At 41.3% G+C, this 24,877-nt stretch overlaps 1 protein-coding gene across 2 annotated transcripts in view; it reads left to right on the top strand.

The window, feature by feature from the left end:
• ARHGEF4 (Rho guanine nucleotide exchange factor 4) overlaps positions 1-24,877 on the top strand; it is a 102,067-nt gene that overhangs the window by 44,845 nt on the left and 32,345 nt on the right. For both annotated transcript variants that reach the window (XM_075158066.1, XM_075158065.1), the window contains exon 2: positions 12,209-12,348. In XM_075158066.1, coding sequence (XP_075014167.1) covers positions 12,209-12,348 — 140 coding nt within the window. The remainder of the gene's footprint in view (positions 1-12,208; positions 12,349-24,877) is intronic.

The following is a 24,877-nucleotide window of genomic DNA, read 5'->3' as shown; positions in this document are numbered from 1 at the left end:
CAGATTTTGTGTTTATGCTTCATCCAGGCTGTGTCATCAGCCAACTTAAAATACACAGTAGCCCTTTCATTGCATAATTTTTTAAAATATACCTCAAATTTTAAAAATATACCGTGTCCTGGTCTGTAGCAGTTTTCTCTTTGGGGAAATAATCTGTTTGTAAATATGTTTTTGTTTTCCTTGGAACTTCATTTGAAAATGGCATAAGGGTACTAAGACTACCAGCCCATAGGATTTTAGCCTGGAGAATTTGTGTTGCTTTGTTCAAAAGATCAAATTTTGATATATGAGAGTAAAGCTCATAGGCAAAAAATGGGCTGCAAAGAGGGAGAAATCAGTTTGGTTAAATTGTCAGGAAAAGGAGAAACTGGACACTTAGGTTCGTCATCCTAAGTGAATATGCATCAGGTATAAGACCTTTGGAAAATAGGGTTAGTTTACATTTCATTCTAAATTGGCAAGTTGTTACTGGAAGAATTCCTTCACCATTTGCTTTAGGTCTGAGGAACAGTGGTGTTTAGACACTGAAGGACCAAATCCTTGTGTAACTAGTAAACCACAGCACATCATTCAGTGTATTTGAGGAGAAAAGTAATTTTATACATAGAGCACTTTTGAAAGCTAGGTCGCATGGGGCTTGGGTTCGCTGTTTCTTTTCCCCTGCCCCTCAGTTGGATACAGTGTAGCTGGAGAGATGTTTGGAAAACTAGAACGTGTTTCTGGAATTGTGAGCCTGGAGTCTGGAGCAAGTTATTTGTATTTTTTTAGCTGCTTTGGAAAAGCTAAGGGTTGGGAAATAGTAAATGTACAGTTTCTGTTCAGGAACAAAGCATTTTCCTATTCCCATTGGTGGCATATGGGATGTAAATAAGAATCAATTCATAAACGGAAATAGTAACAGCGGCACTGTGGAATTAAATGTTTTAAATTTTGGCTAATCACAGGAAAGGTCAAATTTGACATATCTGCCTTTAAGTGAAAGGGTTATTATGCTTGTTTTATAAGTTCAAACAACTGATAAAGTATTGCAGGTTTTTTGACCAGTGCTGTGCACTCGAATATGTGAACAGAGTTGCTCTGGAAGGCACTGTTCCTGTTTTAGCCTGTTTTGATTTTGCAAGTTACACCACTGATGTCAAATTTGCAAAGATTATTTTGACTGCTGCAGCTATCTCTCTAGAAGAATTCTCTCTTCTGACATGTGCCTTAGGTAGAGCTGCATTTGGCTGTACGCTGTATGTACTGGTCAAAAGAAGGGTAGGCTTGCTTTAGGTAACGTGACTTCTGAAAAAGCTTCATCTTCTCTTACCTTTTTAAGAGACCTTGCTCAGTTTGGTCACTGCTAATCAGCAATGCTTTTTTTATTAGTTAGTGTTGAGATTACGGTGCTGCCTGTGTTAGTATACTTTTTGTCACTTAATTTTACCATCTCCAGCTGGGAATGGGTTCAACTTTTAAATCAATCTCCAAAACTTCCAAAATCTTTTGTGTTGCATCCGATGATCTGTAAGTGGTAATGTGTCATTTTGAATTCATAGTTCAAAATGCACACTTAGTGTCTCAGGCTCATGATTTGCTGAAATCTTTGCTGCTCTTACCAATTCTGCTATTCTTATTTCCTTGTTGAAGCCCACAGTAAACATTTTAAGTAATGAATTTAACTATTAAAGGCGCACTGACCAATGTGACCTTGCCAGAATGCTTTCCCCTTTTAAAGGGATGAATAATAATGTCTTTAAATTGAACACTTGATGTATTCCAAGAGGAATAATGTTTTCCTTGGAAGAGTTTTCTTGCTGTAGGGTGAGATTGCATCTGACACATTCAGCTATAATTCGGACCTGGAGCTGAATGTTGTGAAAATGCTCTGAAATAAGGTACCTTCTCACACCAGTTTCCTAGGAAACTTAAAATTATTGAATGTGAAGTCTCTAAATTTTCAAATATCATAGGAAAAAAAATTGAGATGCATCAAATAACAGGTTCAGTATCTCGAGCTTAATTATTTAAATTGGATTTGCAGTAATATATCATATCTCTACCTTCAGGTTCCCAGGGAGCAGTGGGCAGCTCTGTTCCTACTACAGTATGAACAGTATCGAATGTATAAGGCTGTAAGGCCTGTCCTTGAGTTCTTAAATGTATTTCATAAGAATATTGCTGTCCATGTACAGTTTGAAATGATTTTGGTGTGGAGTCTTTCATATGTATCACTGGCAGGGAAGTCTGGAGGCCCTGGGGAGGAGAGGCAGTGAGGGCTGACTGGTGTGGGGACTACTATTGGAGCTGGTGTGAAGCACACTCCCAGCCATGCAGTGAGGGCAAGAGACTGCACCGTCCTCTCATCCAGGTCATCTCTGTGCTCCAACCTTCTTCTTCCATCAGTTTGTAGAGCTGGTCTTCAACACAGGTGACATAGCAGCACTGGACATTAAAACCAGTCAGTCCTGGACTCCAGCAGTGAAGTTTACGCTCACAGAACTGTAAATATGCAATGTCTGAGTGAGTTTGAAATTTCCACCTTGTCTCTGTCCGTGAGGTCCCTCTAAACTGAGCTGATGTGGCACCCTCCTATTCTGCACTCATCTTCCAGCGGAGAGAAGCTCTTGTGTCTTTGTCTACTCAGAATATAAAGACTGGATGACACTTGGCCATGTTCAGCATCTCTCCTGTAGCTTGCTCAGAGCTGATCTCCCAAATTTGTTCTGAATAACACAAAAGAAGAATCACCCTAACTAACCCAGAGCCTGACTTTGCCTCCTTTGTTTGTGTAGTGTTGTGTGATTCAAACATGTATGCTGCAAAGAGTCTGATCCCTTAGCTATCATGGCAGTTGTAGTTAAATAGTATTAATCCTTGATTTCCTGTTTTCCGTTCAGAAATATTTGGTAGCTTGATCTCGGGGATTTTCTTAGAACTCAGATTAAAATATAAACATGGACAGAGGGATTTCCTAAAGGTAAAGCAGTTTTACCAGTATTTTTAATGAAAAGACTGTAAGCCCCAGTATGAAACCAGAAGATCTGTTGTGTGTTACATGAAGACTGGTCATTCAAAATAATGTCAACAAAACAATCTTGCTGCCCCTTGAGACTTATACTTGATAATGCACAAGAGCAATTGAAAGTCTTCTCATGGCATTCATTTTTAATTACTTCTGTGGTACAAGGTCATAGATATAAGCCACTTGTCAGCCTGGATAGCTTCACAAAGATAAAGACTAGATTTATAGCATTATGCAGAATTCTGGGAAAATAAACAAAGGTCACATTTTTCAAATTTAAGTGTTCAAAGTTAGTCTCTTAAATCCGTCTTCAGACACTTATATAAACAGCCTGCTTTTCAGAAGTGCCAAGCAGTGGTTCTTCGTGCTGACTTTGCTGGAAACAGTATGTGCCTAGTGCGTCTGTGTTGTTCATCGTATCAGTCAGCTAGCTATAGGTTTGCAGGCCTTGTTTCAGGTTCTGGTGTTAAATAGTTTTGCCTTAATCAAAGGTGCTTGCATTGTCAAAGGTTTTAAATTATTATCAAGACAATTCTTCATTCTTAATTGTTCAAGTTATAATGTGGATTATTCCATTATAAGAAAGACCCGTGTCTGTCTTTTTTCCTGCTCCAGGTTTGACTGTTGTGAAAGTAGTGTAAGGAAGTTGGTATTTCCGTGCAAAGTTAGCATGACTGGGTGCAACATTTTAAAGACTTTTGTGGTATGAATTTTTCTACTTCCCTCGTGACAATTCTTCATAAAAATAACCTTAACCATTCTTTACAGAGTGGTCTTTTCCAGGCCAGTAGTTAAAGCTTAGTGTATAGTGGAATTTTCTTTTTTCTAGACTGTGATTTAAGACTGAAGAAAACTGTATGCTTTTTGGCAACAAAATCTTTAGCAAAGACTTAGCTTCCAAGCTCTTGGTCTTCTGAGGGTGTACTTGGATGTAAAGACATAATAAAAGCACAGAATCTTTGGAAATGTAAATCAACCAGAATTTCCTACAGCACGTTTACATTCTTTCCTTTGTTTAATAAAGTAACAGGTACAAGGAAGGAGGCACTGTGAGAGCCTATGATAGCTTGGGATTCTAACGCTCTCCTGTGAGTGCTCTGAGGAAGTTGTTTTAAAGGTGAAGCAAACATCACAGCTAGATCAATATAATTAAAACAGACAAGGGCAGCGTGAGATTTGGGAGATAACAAATGCACTTGCATTAAGAAAACTCCAATTAAGTAGCTGCAGAGGTAGGAGGAATAACAATTCCTGAGAGAATATGAGGGAACATTTTCTATTCAAGGTTTTCATTTGAGGACTGGTGATGACTAGAAGCATTCTTTATGTCCAAATTGTTTGAGGTTTTTTTGTTTGCTTTCTGGAGGAGGAAAAAAAAAGGTTAAAACACAAAGTTTGAGTATGTTTGAGTATGAACCAGGGCTTTGGTTCAGACGAACTCAGATTAAGTAATGGCAGAGCAGTAAGACTCAGTAGCAGTAAGATAGTGTGGCTCCTTTGTTCGCGTGTTCCCACAGGCAAGTTTCATATACTTGTGCAAGCAAAAGATGAGAGAAGCCCAAAGGTGACCTTTAGGAGTGATGCCACATGTAACTGTGCACTGAAGTAGTGTCTGGTGTTGAGATCATATAGGGGAATCTGTAGGAATAAACTCTTAAGAAAACGGTGTGTCTTTTTTTGCCAGATTGCTGATCTTCCAACTTGTGGGATGTGCCTATAAGGTTTTGAAAAGCTGGAGCAGATGCTCTCCTAAAAATAAATGATAAAAAACAAAGCCTGAAATCTTATTGACAAAGCCCTTTCAAATTCATGTTTGTCAGGCGTGTCAGCTGCACTAACACCCTTTGATGCTTTTACCTCCTATGTTTGCTGAAGTAGGTGTTGTCCACTGTAAATAACTATTGTTCTGATTTCCTGGCTCATTTTCTTGAATTTCCTCAGTTGTTGTTACACCTTTGGGTAAGAATGGGTGGATGTGGAGAGACGGACATGGTATTTTCATCTTTGCAGGTGAGCTGAAAGCTCATCCAAGGTTACTGCTGATCTGAATTGACTCTGATCATGCTCTGCTGGACGGTGTCAGATATGTTGTTTCCCAACCAGCAGCCTGTCAGTATTTTGGGAGGCAGTTGTCTGATGAAGGGGCAGCGTGGTTGGTGGTGGTGTTTCTCACTTGAAGGCATACAGGCACAGGGCTAAGCAGCAGAGTTAAATGGACAGGTAAAAATTCAGCATGAGTTTGGAAAGTCAGTTTGTTACCGGTTAGAAACATGAAACACAACCATTTTAGTCTTCCACAGAGGAAACTTTTGAAAAATTATGATGGATGGTTTTATCTACCCTCCCTGCTGCCCCCCCCTCCCCCCCCCCCCTTTTAATAGCAGCTATGTCAATGAATAAGACTTGTTGGGGCAGTAAATGACATGCCAGATATTCCAACCACTACATCCTACTGAGGCTATGGTAAAGAATGTGCCTCGATACTAGAAGGGATTTGCCTCCTAGTTTTGATTGCTACAATTGATTTAATGTTTAGATTGTGATAGGGCTTAAAGGACTGAACTAGAATTGGCCCCATCATGTTCAATGTTGTCCAGACATAAAGTAAATAGCATTTCCAAAGATGTCCATCTGAAAAATGAGAGCAAACAGGTCGGTATGGATGAGTAATCAGACCTGAGCAAATAAACAAGAAATACGTAGAGTAGGAGGACATGCCTGCTTTTTCCAAGTCAGTAGCTGTGACGGGAATGCGGCCAGTGAATTAATAGTTAGTATGCAAGTACAACAACAAAAGAGGCCTTTCAACAAAGGATCAGGCTTTGGATCAAGAAAGTACATTTATGTGATTTCCTATCTGTTTTTCCCATTGTTTCCACTCTTCTTCAAATCTAGTTAAACTGCTCCCCCTCTTCTCTCCCACTCGAAACATCACTCAACAAGCAAGGAAGGGACTGGGGGCAGCTCTCTGCCACATGTCTGCCAAGGCAAAGCGGACCAAGCTGCAAGTGCGTAGCAAGTGGTAACGTGGGAGTCAGAGCTGCAGAGCCATTCATAATCCGCATCTCTCTTCCCCATAATTATCTCCGCTACCCGAGAGAGCTGAGAACTCCCTTAAGCCTCCCTGCAAGTCATTTAGATTCTAATTGGGATTTAAAAACTCTTGGAACCTGAGTGGGTGGCTCAGTGCATTATTGCTGATGAATGTTACCCTGGGTGATGCGCCCAGCAGACCCACAGAGGATCTGTGCTCAGCTTTCCATTGAAGAACTGTGTCCTTTTTGTTTTTGAGCGCAGATTTGCTCTTTGTCTCAGTTAATTAGGAACTGGTTTCATTCACAACAGCAATTCCATTTGTGGCATTATACCAAAATATTAATTTAATTTTGTTATGTTGAATCCTTTCCCTTCTTAATGTTTCTTTAAAATGGAGGCGATGAAGCTTGCTTTCTCCACTTAAATATTTTCTGCCTCTCCTCCCCATTCTGTGTTCTTTTTTTCCTCAGATTCACAGTTTCACTACCTGCTCAGAAATGTCATCATGAGGACCCTAGCTCTCTAAGGCTTGGCTTTGCAGGCCCATGTCCTTAGTTGGTTGTTGTCTTCCCCGCCCCCCCCATGAAGCTCATACTAACTGGTCATTGTTCCCTTGTTGCTAATTCCCTGCCAGACTTCCCTCTTCCTGTTAAACTGGCCCACAACCATAAGCCGAATGATGTGAGAGGGTCCATCAGCACAGTAAAGAGCTGGAGAATTGCACTGCTGGGGCAGAAGTGGGATGACATCACTCTGATGGATTTTACTGTGGCAGCTGCACAGGGACCTCCGTATATCAAGCAGCTGATAAATGAAGCACATAATTCAGAACAGGACTGATGGAGGCTGCAGCATTACTGTGGCAGCTATTTCTAAGGGAGATGAGGGTTTAGCAATTCAGAATGGGTGAAGAGGAGGGTGGAGGAGCTCTTTTCACCTGGGCAGTGTAGTCTGGGTTTGGTTTCCCCACCCCACGCACCCCTTTTGTTTGTTTATAATCTTAAATCTCTTGAACTACTCCTTTCACCAGCTGCAATGCATTTTCCTGTGGGCCCTGCACACAACCACAGCAATCTCTGCTCAGTGAGGCAGAGGGAATGATGTTGTTAGCTCTGAATTAATTTGCTCTGTGAGTGTAAATCAGGCTCCTACTGTTATTTTGGTGAATTATTTTAAATGTAAATGCTAGAGAGACAAATTAAATGTGTGGATGTGGTACTGAAAAAGCACGCTTGAAAGAGAGATACTTCCAACATACAAAAGTTGTTCCCTTTGTCATTAATATAATGTGCTTTTAATAAACTATGGATGCTCTTGGCTTTCAAAGCTGTCTGTAATCATCATAGATTCCTATCCCAGCCTTACCCCTAAAAGCTGTAGGCTGTAAGTCAAGTGAAAACAGATAACCAAAATTTTGGGGAAACTGCCTCTAGCCCATTTTCCTTCAGTCCTGGGTCATTGTTCAGGCTTCTGACCCAGGCACGTAGCTGCAGCTCCTTGCCAACGGAGAGCTACTGGGGTTTATTCTAGCTAAGACATAAACCTATGTGACTTTGAGAGATCTCTGTTAAGAGGCTGTACTAGATTTGGGGCTGCAGTGCCCAGCTGCTCTGAGGAAACTGTTCTAGAAATTTATTTTGTGTTTCTCCAGTGAGAGGGTGGGATTTTTTATTTTTTCCTTTTTGGTGGTGGTAGTATTTTTTTTTTTTTTTTGTGGCCAACAACAGCTTGTGTTCACTAATTCCTGGCACTTGGAATGTATGAAGCAGGTCCATCCTTTGAGAGAGGAGAGGAGCTCAGACATGGCGAACAGTCACCTGTACTAAGTGACACCAGTCTTAACTGAACTCTGGACTATGGTTGATATTTGTTTTCAGTCTATGACCTTCAGTAGATCATCTAATCCCAACTTCTTTTGGTTTCCCACCGCTTAGACGAACAACACAAGGCTTCTCTCATTTTTCCCTCCCCACCATCTTCTGTTGGTTATTAAGACTGAGGCTGTCCCAGTGTAGCCCAGCTGTTTTGTTCTCCAGTGTCAGACAGATTTGATCGTGACTCCCAAGGGTAAACATCCTACCATACAGGCAGCTGCCTGTATGCATTTCAAATTATCCAGACTTACCTATAAGCAGGATGCAGCTGACAGGCTTCTAGCTGGGGTGGCTGAGTTGTACGCCCATGGTTTATACTGCGGCCATTGCATGGCTTGTCTCTCACTGCGGGCACGGAGTGCTCTTCTGTGTGAAACCACAGAGCTGATAACAGCTCCGATGGCTTTCTGATGAGATGGAGAGCTCTGTAACTGTGTAGAAGTACCTCTTGGGGTTGCTTGGCATCAACCTTTTACATGCTCCCCTTCAGCAAGGTGGGGGCACAAGCAGAGCCCAGCCAGGACCCTTCCCACTGCTGACTGCTTATGCCTGCATCCCAAAGCCTGTAGGAAAGTGTAAGGGTAAACCTTCTTCCTCTGGACCATTTTGATCAAGCTTTATTTGATTTTTATAGAATTCTTCCCTTTTGTTTTTATGACTGTCCTTGAATGTAGCCTGTCTCAGTGCCGTCTGCTCAGGCACTTGAACCTGTGCTGGTTACTGTTTTCAGTACCATTTTTTGTATGACTTTTGCTGCTTCATATCCTCAAGATATTTCTTTGTGGAGTCACGAAGCTCTTGACACCTTATTCGCTATTCAGATGCATAGAAAAGGGTTTGTGCGGCATTCTTTCATGAGCTACTATTGCTAGAATTACCCATCTGCTTTTGTACTTTAATGACATAAATCCCGAGCTTGGGCTTGGACTAACAACAGTATAAAGCAGAGTTTTAATACTTGAACAGAAGGTTGTAGTACTAAGGTTGGTGACAATCCATCCCTGTGTTCCTATGTATGGGATTTGTTGCCGTATTTAGTGAAATTTATCAGGACGGCCGTATAAAATATGGAGAAATCTGCTTGAGCTAATTGGATGCTTGGCGTTATTTTTTTTAAAACATTGTTCTTTTGGTGTTGCCTGATTGCCAGGGACAGGTCAGATCAGTGGTTTGAGAGAGACATGGAGAGGCCAGCTGTGACCGTACCAATGGATTTCAGTGTTAAATGGAGATGAGCATTTGGGGGGGTGGGAATGAGGCATCCGAGTCAACTACTGTGCAGCTTAATAGTTGCCTGTCTGACTAGTACTGTGCTGTTGAGGAAGCTGATAGACTATTTTAGCAATCTCTGCTAACTTGTCTTTAAAGATTTTTGTATAGTGCTTGCTTCTTTTCTACTTGACCTAGTTTATGCTGTGCATGTTGAGTCACTACTTACATTAAAAGCCTTCGTTCTCCTACTTTGTTGATGGATTTCTAGTGCATTGGGTCACCATTCCAGACTACTGTTTTATTTATTTATTTGTAATCATGTCTCCCATGTAAGCTGCTTCAGAGCAAATTATTATTTTTCATTAGTTTTATTCTTCCCTGGAACATTAGTTAGCTTGGGAAAATGTATAATGGCTATCTTGGGCCATTCTTCCTCATGGATTGAGAACTTTCGTATGACTATGGACTGCGTTTTTTGGTGAAATATGTCCATGAGGACTTTTTTGCCAGGAAAACTAATCTGAAATGCAGTAGCAGGTTTTGAGACTGCAGAAAATTGATGAGCTTGGTAAGATCAGAGAAGAAAAACAGATCTCTAGTAAAAGCAAACACAGCTTTCAAGGCACTTAGCAGAGGTATAGAGCAATTTAAATAATACAGATAAATATCTCCCTAGAGCTTTTGCTTTTTCATCTAAGCACAGATCAGAGAACAAATAGGAAAATGTGGGGGGAAAAAACAAAAGCTTTAAAGATGTCAATGAACATTTTTCAAGCTGAAAAATTTTCACATTTTATTAGTGAAAATAGCAGAAAATGCATAAAGCAAAAGCAATGAAGCCATGCATAAAATAAGGGAAAAGAATGAGATCAGAGGGATGCAAAGAAAGTTTTGAATTAAGTGATTGCTAACTCCCTTCTTATAAATGATTTATTTTCATTTGTTCTTGAAAAACATTTCTAATTTGTTTTTGTTGCTGTACTAATACACTGAAAGATGTTCATTACTATCAGGCAAATGTTTTTCAGACAGTGTATGAGCAAAAAGTGAAACTTTAATGCTCTTTAAAAAAAATAAATTTAAGTGCAAACCACCACAAAAAATCTGCATAAAATGATAAAATCAGTGGCATTCCAGCTCTTTTTGAGTTTTATATTAATGGGCTAGGTCTTAGCTCCAGAACTGCTTTGTATGAAATCTATACTACTGGCATGTATTTAGTAGAGAACTTCTGTATAATGATATGATGTGTCAGAGCAAAGCTATGAGAATGCTTGATTTTTTTATAAATGTCACTTGAAGTTGAATGGTTGGGTAGTTACGCACTTCCACAGAAAATTCGGCTTTAATCATAAGCTCATGCACCTCCATGTCCTGAACTGCCATCAATATTGAATGGAGTTCCAGGTTTAGACAATGAATATGTCTTTGCTATGTTGTGCGTATTTATTGAATTCGGAGCATAAGCAATCAAGTATTTAGTTCAAAAATAGCTCATACTCTGGTCATTTTTATGTCAAGTTACTGCATGGAAGTGATAGCTGCTACACTGAATTTACACCTCACTGTGTTATTAGAAGTAATCAAGTGATGCGGCCTTAACAAAACATCACATGTAATGAAAGCATTGATGAGGACGATCTTTGCAGGTCTTGCTGTAACCTCTGACAGCACTTTATTTTGTATTACTGGGGAGCTTTGCTTTCAGGTAATAACAAGCTAATGAATCCTTAGGCACTTTCTCTTGGCCCATTGACACAACTAGGTTCATAAGATGCACTTGCATTATGGAGTGAAATGAGGGCTCAAGAACAGGCTTATGTGACCCAGACTCTGACTGGTGCTTTTCCTTCCAAGCTGTACAAGATCAAGCTCAAAGGGTTCTTTTCACCTGTTCTGCAAAAATTTTGAGTGTAACATCATGTGTAACTTGGACAGCCAAGACTGTCACCAGGAGTGTTGATAGTAGTATCTGTGTTTTCAGTTCATTCAGTTCTACTATTGTAGCCGTGTCAAGTACGTTAAACTAAAATTACTAGTTATATCAGACGTTGTTCTCTCCATCATGTTTTGTGTTAGCTACTCCCTTCATGCATAGAAATGTTTGTGAAGCCCACCTCTTTGTCATGGAAACTGCTGTCCTAGCAGTTGCTAAACCAGATGAACATGTCAGCAAATTTTTTCTTTAATCATTGAAATTTTTCACAGATTTTGAGAGCAGAAAGTTTATGCTCAGTAGCCTATACAGGTATGGGATTGGTCAACATGCCACTGAAGGGTATTTGCTAATACCTTTAGGAGACCTCAGGAAAAGGTTCCTGCCTATGAAACAGATGAAGTGCCATTTTGTTCTGTGCAAGGAGTATAAATGCCATATTTTTATTTCTCTCAGGTTTATGCTTATATCTTGAGACTTCAATGCTTGTCCTAGCTACAGACTGCTAACCCTCCATTATCTGTAGCTTATTCGGGGCTGTGCTGAGCAGAATGGCCCTCCTGTGGTAATAATGGATACTTCTGTAGCATACTCCCTTTTAGGCAACAAAAAGGGTTCTCAAGTTAAGTAAATGTGTGGACAAAGATGAAGGTGAATGTTATTCCCAAAGGCTGAGAGTTTCCTTGGTCTGATAGGATTTGGTAAATCATAAGCATCAAGGTATGAATGGGCAGACATGAGTTTGTTACTTAGTCAAGTTTCCTGTCAACACAGCAATGTCATAATGAAATCATGTTTGCGTCATCTCTGCCCTGCGCCTTTTTTCAGAGCCTTATGTTTTCTTATTCTTACTTGATCTTTTCTTTGCAACATGCAGCAGTTGTTGAATTTTTTTTATATCATACTTTCCAGTCCAGGAAAAGACACAGTCATTTATGGGAACAAAACATAAATGGAGAAAAATTCTCTGAAAAATGGGCATGCACCAGGCTGGAATTGTGCCCTGAAACTGCCTATATAGTTTCCTTGTGTTTTTTCCTTTATGCTGTGTTATAGTGTCCTTCAGCTCAGCCAAGCTCATATAATTGATGCAGTGCTGCTGAGGATCTTGTGGTCTATACCAATTTGTTCTTTTTGTTGTTGCAGTGATCACTGATGGGGCACTGGATAAGACAGCTCTAACGGACGATGTGGGAAGTGAGGAGGACCTGTATGAGGACTTCCGAAGCTCCAACCACCGCTACGGCCACCCTGGAGGAGGTGGAGAGCAGCTTGCCATCAATGAGGTATTGCGCTGGTTGGTTTCTGACAGGCAGTATAAGGAAGGATGCTGGTTCTTGTTGTGAGTCGTGAGAAAGGTCAACAATCAAACCGATAATGCAAAGTGGATGGGGCTTCAAATGTCATTTACTGTGGGTATGACTTACAACTGGGTAATGACAGGGTCTGGGCCTTCCATCAGAGTGCTGTCCCTAACAGTAGAGGACAATGATGTAAGGTAATGCAGAGCCACAGGTCCTGAGCAGGTAACTCTCTTTTTGGGTGTTTTTGGACAGGAAGTTTAAAACCACTAACGAGCAGCCTGGTCAGTGCTGGTGTGAGACTTGAAATGTGGTATACTGAAGGCATAAAGGAAATGTTGAAAAAAAACTGGCCTACATACTTCTTTATTGGTAGATGAGAAGGGTGCAAAGTTTAATGTAGGCTTGGTCTTCACTGCTTCTTCCTGTTCCCCAGTAAATTCACTCTAGGGATGTGTCTTTTATTTTAGTCACTTTTAGTGACTTTTTAGTCAGTGCTTTTAGCTATTTTCTTTTATAGTGCTGCTACTGATTAACTTGAGATCAGCAATTTAAAAATGTACTACTTAGTTTAAGTGATGCGATGAGCAACATCTTAAATCCTGTTAATATGTTTTTTTTCTGCAAAAATACGATGGCTTTGTCTAATGCACTAGAACTGGCATCCTGTTACGCACCGAATGCTTTGTCGGTGGGGTGAACTAATAAGATTTTTCATTGGAAGAGTGGAGCATGTTCACCATATGAGTGATCTCTTGCACTCTTACACCTTCTTTCACTCTTCCTTATACTCTATTACCTTTACGTGACCTTCACAAGATGAGAAGGCAAGGATAAAAGATGTATTATATTTTCTTGTGGCTAAGCTATAACTGAAACTATGTTGACTGAGGCTCTGTGCCTGTATGTTTGATATATACAGCAATGGTGCTTCTGGGGTCTGCAAAAGCTCCAGAAAGCTATATTTTCTTCTCCTATTGCTTCATCCAGGGGTTATCAAACCATGGCCAAAGCTTTTTGATTTAACCTCAGCTGGTTTAGGCTGTTGTCACTGGCAAGCAAACATTAGTAGAACACCAGAAAATCTTGAGTTGCATTCTCCCACATTTACCTGGTGTGTTTGTGAGAGAGTTCCAGGCACCACAGGAGTCAGTCCCATAGTGTGCACTGAGAGTGTGGGAGGAGGATTCTGCTTCCCTCCCATTCGAGTGCTTGCCTTGGTAAGTTGTCTTAGTGTGTCTCATCAAACAGAACATCCTCTGGATTTTTGTTTGCTTTTTCTTAAAGGAAAAGGCAAAATATTTTACTTTTTTAAAGGAAAACTTTACAACTCTTTAAAATCAGGAAAAAAAATTAATTTGGCAGTGGGTCTGTATATCCATCATGCATGTTGTGGTTTTCTCTTTCATCGTTCATTATTATTGAGAACAATTGCTTTTATTTCTTTTCTTAAAAGTTCATTTTATTAGAGTAAAATTCCATCATTTAACTTCTAATCAGGAAAGCAAATGGATGTGTCCAAAGCAGGTGTAATTTGTATAGTCTTTGAAACATATGTGGGGTTTTGTTGGCCAGTTGACCGGAAGGAAAAAGATTATTTTGGGCTTGTTCCCTAGAAGCTTGCTGGTTCAGGGGCCAACAAAACTGTAAGAACAGGCAGTACATTACTTATTTTGTCAACTGGTTCCTACGGGTAATTAATCCATCACTTAGCTTCACTGAGCCTTAGCAAAGTGCTTTCTTACACAATCACTTCCTGGAACAAAAGAGTACAGTAAAATACAAAATCTCTGAGGTGAAATACTAAATCTGTAAGGGAGGGATTTTACATGAACAGACATCTTAAGTGTCGGAATTGAAATATCTCAAATAGCTGGCAATCGGACAGGCTTAGCTTCATCTTCCCTGCTGGACCAAAAGCTGGGTATTGGTTAGTCTTGAGTATTTTCCGTAGTAGTGCTACGCGTGATGTAGGGTGAAGATATCAATGTTCAATCATTTAGCCACATTTTGTGAGTAGTCTTATCTTTGTTTTATTGTATTCCAAGGTGCCTTTTATTGGTCGTGGATAAGGAAACTATGGTAACCGCATTATTCTTAGCCTTCTTGGAAGAAGCAGCTTTCAAATAAAAAGACAAGGTTGAAATACATTTTTAAGGCATTTGGCAGACCAAATGTTGCATTAAAAAACAAAACACCCAACCACTGAGTTTTAGCTCATTTTGGATCAAGAGAAAATGGTTATGAAATAAAACCATTTCACAAAACTAGAATAATTTATTGGCAAGACAACTAGAGGGATAAAAGAAAGCTGGGAAGGTTGTATAGAGCCCACCTAAGATCATCAGCATGAGAGTGTGTAAGAGCCAAGAAAAATCAACCAAATAAGGGTTTGGGATGAGAAAAGAGGCAGGGGAAGTCATTTTCTTGGGACTGTTTGACGTTCTTTCAAATGCATTCTTGATGTTCGTGAAAAGAGATTTTTGTGTTTAGATTGTACTTGGTGGAGTTCACTTTGTGTTTGTTCCAGATAAAGATCCTATTCTTGTATCTTTTTGCTTCCACAGTATAATTACGTGAAACATGGCAAGGGAAAAATCTATACTGCAAATGCATTGTGGTTCTGTCCTTCCAGTGCAGAAATATTACGTATAGGACAGACATAGCTTCAAGCTTCGTGAAAAGTGTTATATGTAGACTGAACTTGAGAACATGAGGGATTAAGCATATAAAAAGCCTGCCTGCCCAGCTCTCAAGTGGTCATGATGATAATGAGGAAAACTATACTGCTTATCAAGTAATTGACCTGGGCGAGTAGGCTTAGACCTGTTTGCTTGGAAATATCTGATGTGTACAAAGGGTTTGTTCTGTCCTGCTGTGTGGAGGGTCCATATGGCTCTGTGCTTTGGAAGAAATGCTATTGCAGTTCAACATGTGGAGTGTTTAGCCCCTTGCAGCCCTAGATGAACAGTACCATCCCCATCTTGTGAAAGCAAAGCATTAAATGTTTGGAAAATAACAGCAAGACTCCCTATTTTTTCCTTATCTCTTATGGCTCTATGTTTGGTAAGTTTGGAATTTGGCATGTGAGGTCTTGCTCATTGGCTTCAGCAGGCCAGGATTTTATCTAAGACATGTAACACCATTGCCTTATATTTTAAAGTGACAACATTGTAGTATGTTACAGATGTGTGTGCTAACCAGTGCTTGTTGACAAGATGCAATTAAGCTAATTGGTTCCAACATATATGTTTCTGATTTAACAAAGTAATTCATACAGAAAAGTGTTCAGGAAGTGGCGTAAACAATACATCTGCCACGTACCAAAGGCGGCAGATATTGTAGCAGTCCTCTCTTTGTCTTACTGAACAGTATTCAACTGGGGCTGTTGAGTCTCTAAAGCATCATTCTTGTGCTAAACTCTTTGATCGCTCACTGGGAAGTTGTTCTAGGCTTACCCAGTGCTCCTCCAAGCACAACCAATTTTAAACAAGACCGACATGTAAACTGGTGTTTGTTTTTTGGTGTTTTTTTTCTTTAAGAAAAAAAAAAAACCACCACAAAACCCAAAACTCATAAAACGTTAACGCAGGTGAAATCAGAACAACATATTTTAATTAAACGTGAATAATATTCTTCATAGCATTTTTCACATTATCTATCTACATGCCAATTAATAGCAATCTCTTATGTAGTATATGAGGACAAATTTCAAAAGACAGGAAAAATTTAAAATAGTGCCGCAAAATGTTTTTTTTTAAAAAAGAGTACAGAATAGGTTGAAAAAGCTATGGTCACAACAGATTTCCAGACTCAAAACAGAATTAGAATTATTGATCATATGGAAGCAATATATAACATTCCTGTGTAATCTGGGAGAGGAGATTTATTATCACTTTTATATCTTAATGTGAGTATATTGCTCTCCCAACTGATACTAAAGTAAATAGAAACCAGTTAACAAATACCCCCCCCCCTTTTTTTTTTTCCAGAGGGCTTCATTCCCGTTTCTGTGCCTTGCATATTTCTGCAACGAAGGTTGGCAATTGTGGTCTAGAAACAGCAATTATGATTTATTTGCAGAGTACTGTATAAAGCTCAGTGCTGTCAAGGACAAGAAATAATGTTCCCCGATGGGCGTAAATCTTTACTGGATCCGAGGTTTTGGCCCCAAGTGCTTGCGTAACTTTATATAGGGCTCAGATGTGGATGTTCAGAGTATGGAGTCAGAATTGTAACTTCTTTTACTGCCTGATGGATTTAGTTTTTACAGTTGTCAGGTCTGCAGACTTCTAAGGTCATTTCAGAGGGCTTTTTGCAATGGTTTTAAAGCAAATCAGTATATTCAAATACTCTATAGCAATTATGTCTCATCAAACATCAGGGTTAGGAGCTAAGTGGTCCCAGGGGTTGCCAGAGCCATATTTCTGCTTTCTACCGTGGGCAGCTATGGCTGCTCTGAGCCACCTTCTCGTGCCCTCGTCAGCGTTAGGACTTGGTCATCCCCTGCGCAAGGGATCCTCCCCCAGCAGGCTGAAGATGAAGAGAGGGTGATGGAAGCCAGTGTAGCTCACTCCGCACTGTGGATTATCCGCATCTGAGGAAAGACTATCTTGCAAGTGGATGTTGGTGTTTTTTGGAAGGGTGGGAGAAATGGGATAAGCTTTCACACTTGCAGTCATGCAGTGAGCCCTTAGCAATCCAAATGCTTGTTCCCACACATACCTGTGAGATGTGGGTAGGTATGCTATGGTCTGTAGCATACATACAGACCACCAGCAGTTCAATCCACACAGAAGCATTTCTATAAACTACATAATTTTTTTGCTAGACCCATGTTTTCTCTAAATAGCCCTATTAATCTGATACTCATTAGGAACAAACCAAAAAAACCCCAGGCTTAGCTTAGTTCTTGGGGCAAGATTAGCACATGGTGGGTCTGTCAGTTTTAACTCCTAAACAAAAATGCTGAGGTGTTACAGTGGAAGAGGCCCTGCACACGCATAAGGGAATGAGTGGGTTATGGGGTCAGTCTCTGAATGGACCTAACTCCTCCTTCCAGGAGCCAAACTGAAGAAGCAGAACAGGAGAGGTAGCCTTTGTGTTTCACCTCTTTGTGGGCACGGGTGTGTCCCGACACGGATACCGACATATTTAAAGAGGGAAAGGTACTGCCCAAACTTTCATCTATGGCTGTAAAACAGACCTAAACATATCACTCAAAGGAAATAACTGGAGACAGCATGATAGCTTTGGAGGTTTTACCTCAGCCCTGCCAGCTGTTAAATTGTAAAGACTCTAACAGCTTCTGTTAACACTTGTTAATGATAGCTTGTGAGTATTAGGGGACTCTTAATAATGTCTGTTGCTTGCCGGCATTAAATGTTTTCCCAGTTACTGGGGTGTAGAGAGAGGCTTGGCTCCACAAACAGTTTTCCCCTTGGAGACAAAATGATCCAACAGTGTTTTAACACCTGAAGTTATTTGTGCCAAATCATCTCAAAGTCTGCCTGTATTTTATCCAGTGTATCTGTGAGTTCCTAGAACTCTGTCTGATGCTCCCCGCTGCTTAAAGAAGACATGGCGTGTTTACTGATGCTAATCACAAGAGGTGGTTGCCTCTTTATGGTGAAGGCTGCAACCAACTTCCAATACTTTGGCATCCCATTAAAAGAGCTCTTTTAATGCGTACCAGTGGCATTGTATCCTGTAGGGCTAAGGGTTACATTTGCAGAAGGTCTCGGCTTCCTGCCTGCCACTTCTAGCACACGAGGGCCATCTACCATGGCGCCGCTGAGATCTTCAAATCCTTGCTCTGCTGCACTTGAGTTAGTGTGGCAGGCAGGCGCTAACCCTCTGAGGTCCTGATGGTCCCTACCTGCTGAGGGCTCTCACATGCACCTAATCACAGGCTTTCTAATCTGCCATCTTTCAACCAGTGTTGCCTGCAGGACCTGATTGTGGAGTGCACGTGCTCGATCAGGCCCTGTGCAACAACAGCCAAGGATAACCTATGAGCAGGTGGAGATGAGTGATTTCGCCATTCACATGTAAAGTGGGAGCCTTGCTTTCAAACCTGCCCTCTGTCTGACACAGAGAAGGAACTTGCCCCTGTCCTTGATGTATCTCACTAGCTATCCTTGGGAACTCCTTGTTTGGCTTTCAGGGATCCTTGGTTTAGTACTTAACTCTCCACTGCTGTTCTATGGGAGGAAAAGCATTAGAAGCACTGCAATATTTGCACTCCTTCTAAGATTTGACTTCAGAAGTGTAGCATAAATTAAACTGCAGTTATTCCTGCTTGAAATTGTAGTCTGATGGTGTGCAAAGACAAGTCTGTTTTGCAGAATCTTGCTGCTATAATTCACTCTGCCAATGTCTTTATTTTAAAAATAGTTTTTGGGATGTCCATGCCCAGTTAGCTAGTTCAAGAAACACCTGTGATGGATAACAGCACAATAACAAAGTGGATATTGGAGGACAAAGATTTGCTGAGAGAAGAGGATAAAGAAGGAATGTGACAGAGTAGGAATGTTGGGTAAAGGTTAGCATAGAGGTTATTCCAGGTTTAAGTGTTTACACAGAGACAGAGGAGTGAATATATCTGGTTTTATACCATACTTGTGCCTCAGGTTCCTCTCAGCATGGTTTTGATATCAGAATGTTTCTTGGATTCATTCTCTCCTCTCCAAATCCTGATTTAGAGCAGCTCCTCTCTGCAAAGTTTTCTTTTTTTTCCTAATCCCCAGAAGACATTTGAACCCTGTGGTGGAAAAATAAAATCCCTCCTGACTCTTCTGGCCCTTCAGAGAGCACTGTTAATCCCTCAAAAGATCTTCTCTGTCAGCTTCAGCCCTGTCCTGTGACCAAGGCCCCTTGTCCTACACTCAGTAAACTGGGGGCAGAGTTAGCAGCAAGTTCAGCCATGCTTTAATGCAGCGAAGGCATTGGCATATTTCTTGCAGTTTTATATTACCACTCTGATAAAAGCAGCAAAACTGTGGGAGCTGTAGAGGGAAGAAAGATCAGCGAGAACAGCCAAGCTGCTGAAGTGCTGAACAACCCCGCTTTTACTGAGGCTCATGGAAGGACTCCCCCTCCCTCTGGGGCACTTGGGGCCAGCCCTTGCTCGGTGCCCTTGGCATGCCCTGGGAGAGCCACTGTTCCAGTGCAGGTCAGTCATAGCCTGCTCCTTGCAGCAAAATGAGGAAATGTCACTTGCATTAACCCCACTACTCCTACACTTGAACACACGCACACTCCACGGGCAGGCAAACAGAACGGCCTTTGTCCCTAGCAGTATGGGACTGACTGGCACACCTCCATGTGGCACATACTTGTCAGGCAGATTTGCATGGAGTTGTGGAGTGTGATCAGGGCCTCAGAGGACAGGAGTAGAGCTGTGCTGCTTTACAGCAGTTGAACATCAAGTTCAGCTTCTTTCTTGAAGTTTTGGGTTGAGGGGCAGGTGCACTTGTAGGGAACAGTGACCTAGAACGATGTTGATGGGGGTTATTTTTTTCAATCCTGCTTCTGGCTGGTTTTATCTATAATCTTTAGAGAGGATCCTGCTTCTGGCTATTCCACTGACTTGCCACGGGCAAGTCTTCATGTCAATGGGTTTTGTGAAAAGAAAGCAGGCTGCTTGAGCTATCCAACATGGACTGAACGTCCTGTTTTTTCACGTTCCTCTGTCCCTAGATGCTTTGCTAGTAAAGCAGAGGGGCACCTTGTCCATTTACTGTTGGGGCTATCAAATTCCCATCCTTGCCTTGCTGATCACCTTAACAACCACTTACCAAGTTTGCTTCTGAGCTGTATCTTAGATTGTTACTAATTTCTTGGTCGATGGGGCAGGCTCTTGGGGAACAACCCATCAAGACTCATTCTTCAGGGTATGTTGTTCTGCTGCATTTTTTCCGGCCTGCTGGCTAAAACAGAGGTATCAGGAAAAGGTGGCCTCAGAAGGCAGCTTGACCATGTAAAATTTCTGCCCTGCTTTTTTGTTATGTAGAACATAAAAATGTCTAGCCTGTTTCTTATACATAGCTTATGTATGTCTTTTACCCTCTCATAGCTTTTCTTATTCTCATACTCCATGGAGCTGCTTGTTCTCCCTAGCCCTCCTATGGCTCCTTTAATTGCATCAGAAGACAATGAAGAGGGATTCTCAAATTAACATTATTCCATGCCAGCTTGGAAGAACTTTACAGAGCTGTTACTTGTAAGCAGTTTTCCTGTTTTCTACATTTGCAAGACTGGTATATTCTGTAAGAGGTGAGGAGGCTGAGCAGTCAGAGAAGTGTCATAACACTGCTCTGCGACCAAACGCATTTTTTTAAAGACGACAGCTAAAGGAACCCTGTACTCATATTTTAAAATGTGTGGGCTCAACAGAATATGCCAGACAGCACAAAACTACATGGCTTTCTTGAAAACTCCTGTATAGTCAGAAAGAAAGGAGTCTTATGGTCTAGAAACAACCAAAAAATAAAGCTTGCCCCTGTTCCCCCCTGCCCTCCAGCCACCTCTCTTAAATACTCTTACAGGTATTATCTTTTAGTGTTTTTTCAGCTCTGTATATTATGCATCTTCCTCTACCCCATGTTAGTCACCACATTCGTCTTATCACTGACCTTGCACTTATTCATCCCCTTCTTCTCACCCACTTTATCTATTTTCACTGGCTTCATTGCAGCTTCCTCTGACCTCACCTGCTTCAGGTCCCACAACTCTACCCATGCCTGTTCCCTCTCTCCTTTCCCTGACTTTTCTCAGAGTATTTCTCTGCCTTTGTTTCTCCCTTATTTCTCAGTTCCAGCCCACGTAGTGCCCAAATGAAGACCATTCCTTCTCTTTCTGTGTTATCCATGGCTGTCAAATTTTCAGCTCAAAAACAGATAGCCAAAAAAAAAAAGCATTAAAATAATTTCTAGGACCTCCTTAACACCACCTTCTTCGGTCACTAAGGATGTCTTTGCCACCTTGTCTGTTCCTCAGTTCTGTAACAAGAGTGTCATCTTTCATTCTGACCGCTTCCTAGCTATTGCATTCAAGCTATTAATCTTGCCAGGTCTCTAAGATGCAGCATTTCCTTTCCTATCCATCCGTCTTACTATATATCCTATTCAGCCTTTCTTTATTTCAGAGCATAATTAATACAGCATCCTTTGTTCTGCCTGTGTCCAATCTTGTACTGAAAAAGATCCATTTTCCTTGGCTATTGCATGGACTCTGTCAGCCTGTTTTTGCTTCTCTCTGCTTGTTCCTTGCTCCACCATATCTATCATAACATGCTTTGTTTTGTTTCCCAGGCCATTCCTGTCTGCATCCCTTGCCTGTCATCTGTCATTCAGTATTGAGAGAGAATTTTCCACCTTCAGTCAAACCCAAATGCATGCCCAGCACTAGCCCAACCCACCCTGGAAATGTGTCATCTTCTGTGTGTGATGCTGGAAGCTCCCTTGCCTCAGCTCACAGAAGCGCGTGGGATGTGTTGTGTCGGTACGTGGCTCACAGCAGCAACACGGTTCCTCTGACATGGGAGCTCTTGGCCATGACAATAATTCCCAGATGCTTCAAACATGTTAATAGTTATAGTTGCTGTTCTTGAAAATAAAACTTGCTTTAGGAGAGCTTGGAAGATTTTCTAGGGTTGTTTTGTTTTGTTTTTTATTGTTGGCGGGGGTGGCCCATCTACATGGCTGCTTTTCTTGCACTGTGCCAATGTCGCTATGCCTTAATCTATGCACTACACAAAGAAACTGTCAGGCCAGTTTTCTTTCCATTGATAATTATCTCGTGAATCTTAGTACTCACGCAAGAGAACAACTTGAAACATTTTGGCAGTATTACATGAGTAAACTGTCCAGGGAAGTACTGGCTGTAAAAGCTGTGTGGGCTTAAACCATGCAGTACTAGCTAGAGAAACATGCAGTGGGAGGAACTGTGCTCTAGTAACAGTGTTGCACACTGTAAAATTCAGAGCAAATTGTGGGCCTTTGACAGACTGTTTTCCATTTTAGAAATAAATGATCATGTGCAGTTTAAGAAGCTGTACTTGTTCTGATGTTTTCTAGCCATAGGTCAACAGTGAATGACATCCTTTTGGGAGGTGTTAGCTGCAGTTGTTACTGGGGGTTAATTCAATGCGCAACAGGGTTGATAGTTGCATAGTTTGGGTGCTGGGCAAAGTGTGATAGTGGGATATTTGGGAGTTAAGGAAACTTGGTTTTCATGGATTGATTTGCAGGTTAGCAATGCTTGCCCCTCTCACAATTTCATTCTCAGTCCTTGTTTTCAGTTGCTGAACTGAAAACTCAGTAGAAATTCGTCCACTGAACATCCACTCAGAGCCTGGATTCTTTTTTGAAAGATGCATTTGAAATGGTTCGATCACCCCAGTGTTATTAGGTGGAAATATTTTTATCACTCAATTAAAAAAAAAAAAATTAATAGAAGCTTCTTCCCCAAGAAGCTCTTCAACAGCTCTGTGTTATGAAAAGGGCAGTAATAATTTGTTGATTTTTATGTCAAAGAAAGGTTAAAGGGAGAAAAAAACCAGTCATATGGATCCAGGTGAAATTTGTTACTTTGGCTGTTGAACTGTTGAGGGTTTCTGTGTATGCTGAACATGTTCGCTTCTTCTGTAGTTCTGTATACACAGCACCCGAACAGCCAGTGATGCCAACTAGAGGGGCAGGGAAGTTCATATTTGTGTCTGTGGCTTCATTGGTGTAAAGAGAGTAATGCTACCCCAGAAGATACCCTACTTAGCAACATCTTAGGAAAATGTGTAAAGAAGTCAATATTTGCATACTCAGTGCTGAGTATGCAACGCTCTGTTGAACAGAGCAAACACACCACAGAGCTGACTGCCTGGTTTGTCCGTGCTCTGTGCCCTGTGCAGAGAATGAGGCAGTGCGGCTGGGGCAAAAAGTATGTGTCTGTGTATCAGATGGGCCTAATCCAGGCTCAATTCTAGCACTCCTTCTCCTGTCTTTGTTGCGTGTTAATATTTTGACACATTTTTCACCTCGTTGGAAAGAGTGTTGATAAATGACCCAGTAAGAGTGTTCTTTTTTCCTCTAGTGATTTTTTTAGAGCAGTTTATTTGTGCCTACAATACTAACGCGTCCTTGGCTTTAAGAGGAGTTGAATTGTGTTGTGCGTCTTGTACTTGTAGCAAGCACATGCCTGCTTGTGCTAAGTCAAGTATAGGCAGTCCTGGAAATGTGCTTTAGCATGGTATCTAGCTTACTACTCAGAGCCCTGCTTTCCAAGTCTGCTCTCTTGTGAGAGAAGGGAAAGGTGCTGATGGCGGGGCTGGTCCCCTCTGCTCTGCTGCCCTCGGGGGCCTCACGCTGGGGCAGACACTCTTTGCTTTCGCAGTGCACTGGATAGAACTTCACCGCTTGTCTCCTCAGTTATTTATTTGCCTGTTCTACTGAAGCACCTGTGCTGCTTATTACAGTTATTAATTTTTCACGTTTATGTACGTGTGCCTTTCAGTTCCCAGTTCAGCTGCTACAATATTGAAAAGCTCTTTTCATTTGGCAGACAAGTGGGTTTGTCTTTACGCTCCTGGCCCCCTAAAACTGACATCTAAAACAGTCTTCAAAACCTTAGGCCCCATTTGCTGCACATACAAGCAAGGTGACGAGTAAGGGCTGATACAAATTGGTATCATTTTGATGAAAAGTAAAGGGGTGTCTTTCTGCTTTATCTAATATTAGACTGGGGATTCTTGAATAATTTGCTCTCTGAAGGCTTGGTCACTGACCAGTTTCTGTGACTGCAGCGTGGCTTTGTGTGCGATCAGGCCTTCGAGGCTGCTCTGCGCTCACCACGTGCACTGTTTGAGTGGCAGTGTTATTCCCTTGTGCGGTCCTGGCTGAGGATTGCTCTTAGAGGAAGGATTGGAAGTAAATTATTACAATTGCAAATTAGATTCCAATGAAGATTGTGCAACACTTACTTGAAATATGCTCCCTCAGTGATACTTACACTAAATTCTACTCTACTACAAGCCACAAGGTAAAACCAGTTATTTCATCTCTCGCTGATGCCACCTACCACAGAAGCATGTCTGATCAGTGAGGAATAAGAAGGAGGCTTTATTTCTATCATAGAAGAATGCCACATGGTGTTTAGCAGCATGCAGTGGGAGCTGGAAAGCCCCCTCACTGCAAACATTTTGAGTTACCATGGAAGTAACTCCCCCATGCGCAGACTCTGCGAAGGACTGTGTGAGGGGATTCACTGCGTGGGGGTGAAAACAAAAGCCAGGTCGCAGCTAGAGTCACTCTACAGTTTTTTTGTCCTTGTCGAGACCAGTTTCTACTCATGCTTGCTTATTCACTGTGGGGTCAGAAGGGTGGCTGCAACTTAACATTAGTTGTGTAACACTCCAAGATGTACACAAGGTAAACATGTTATATGTGCCCAGGCAACGTAGTGCTGGAGGGCACTTAGGTCTGTACATCAGAAAAGCAAAGGAACACAGCTGTGGCTT

The sequence above is a fragment of the Calonectris borealis genome, chromosome 9 (genome assembly GCF_964195595.1).
Source record: "Calonectris borealis chromosome 9, bCalBor7.hap1.2, whole genome shotgun sequence".
Taxonomy (NCBI): Eukaryota; Metazoa; Chordata; class Aves; order Procellariiformes; family Procellariidae; genus Calonectris; species Calonectris borealis.
This window is presented reverse-complemented; position numbering and strand designations above follow the sequence as displayed.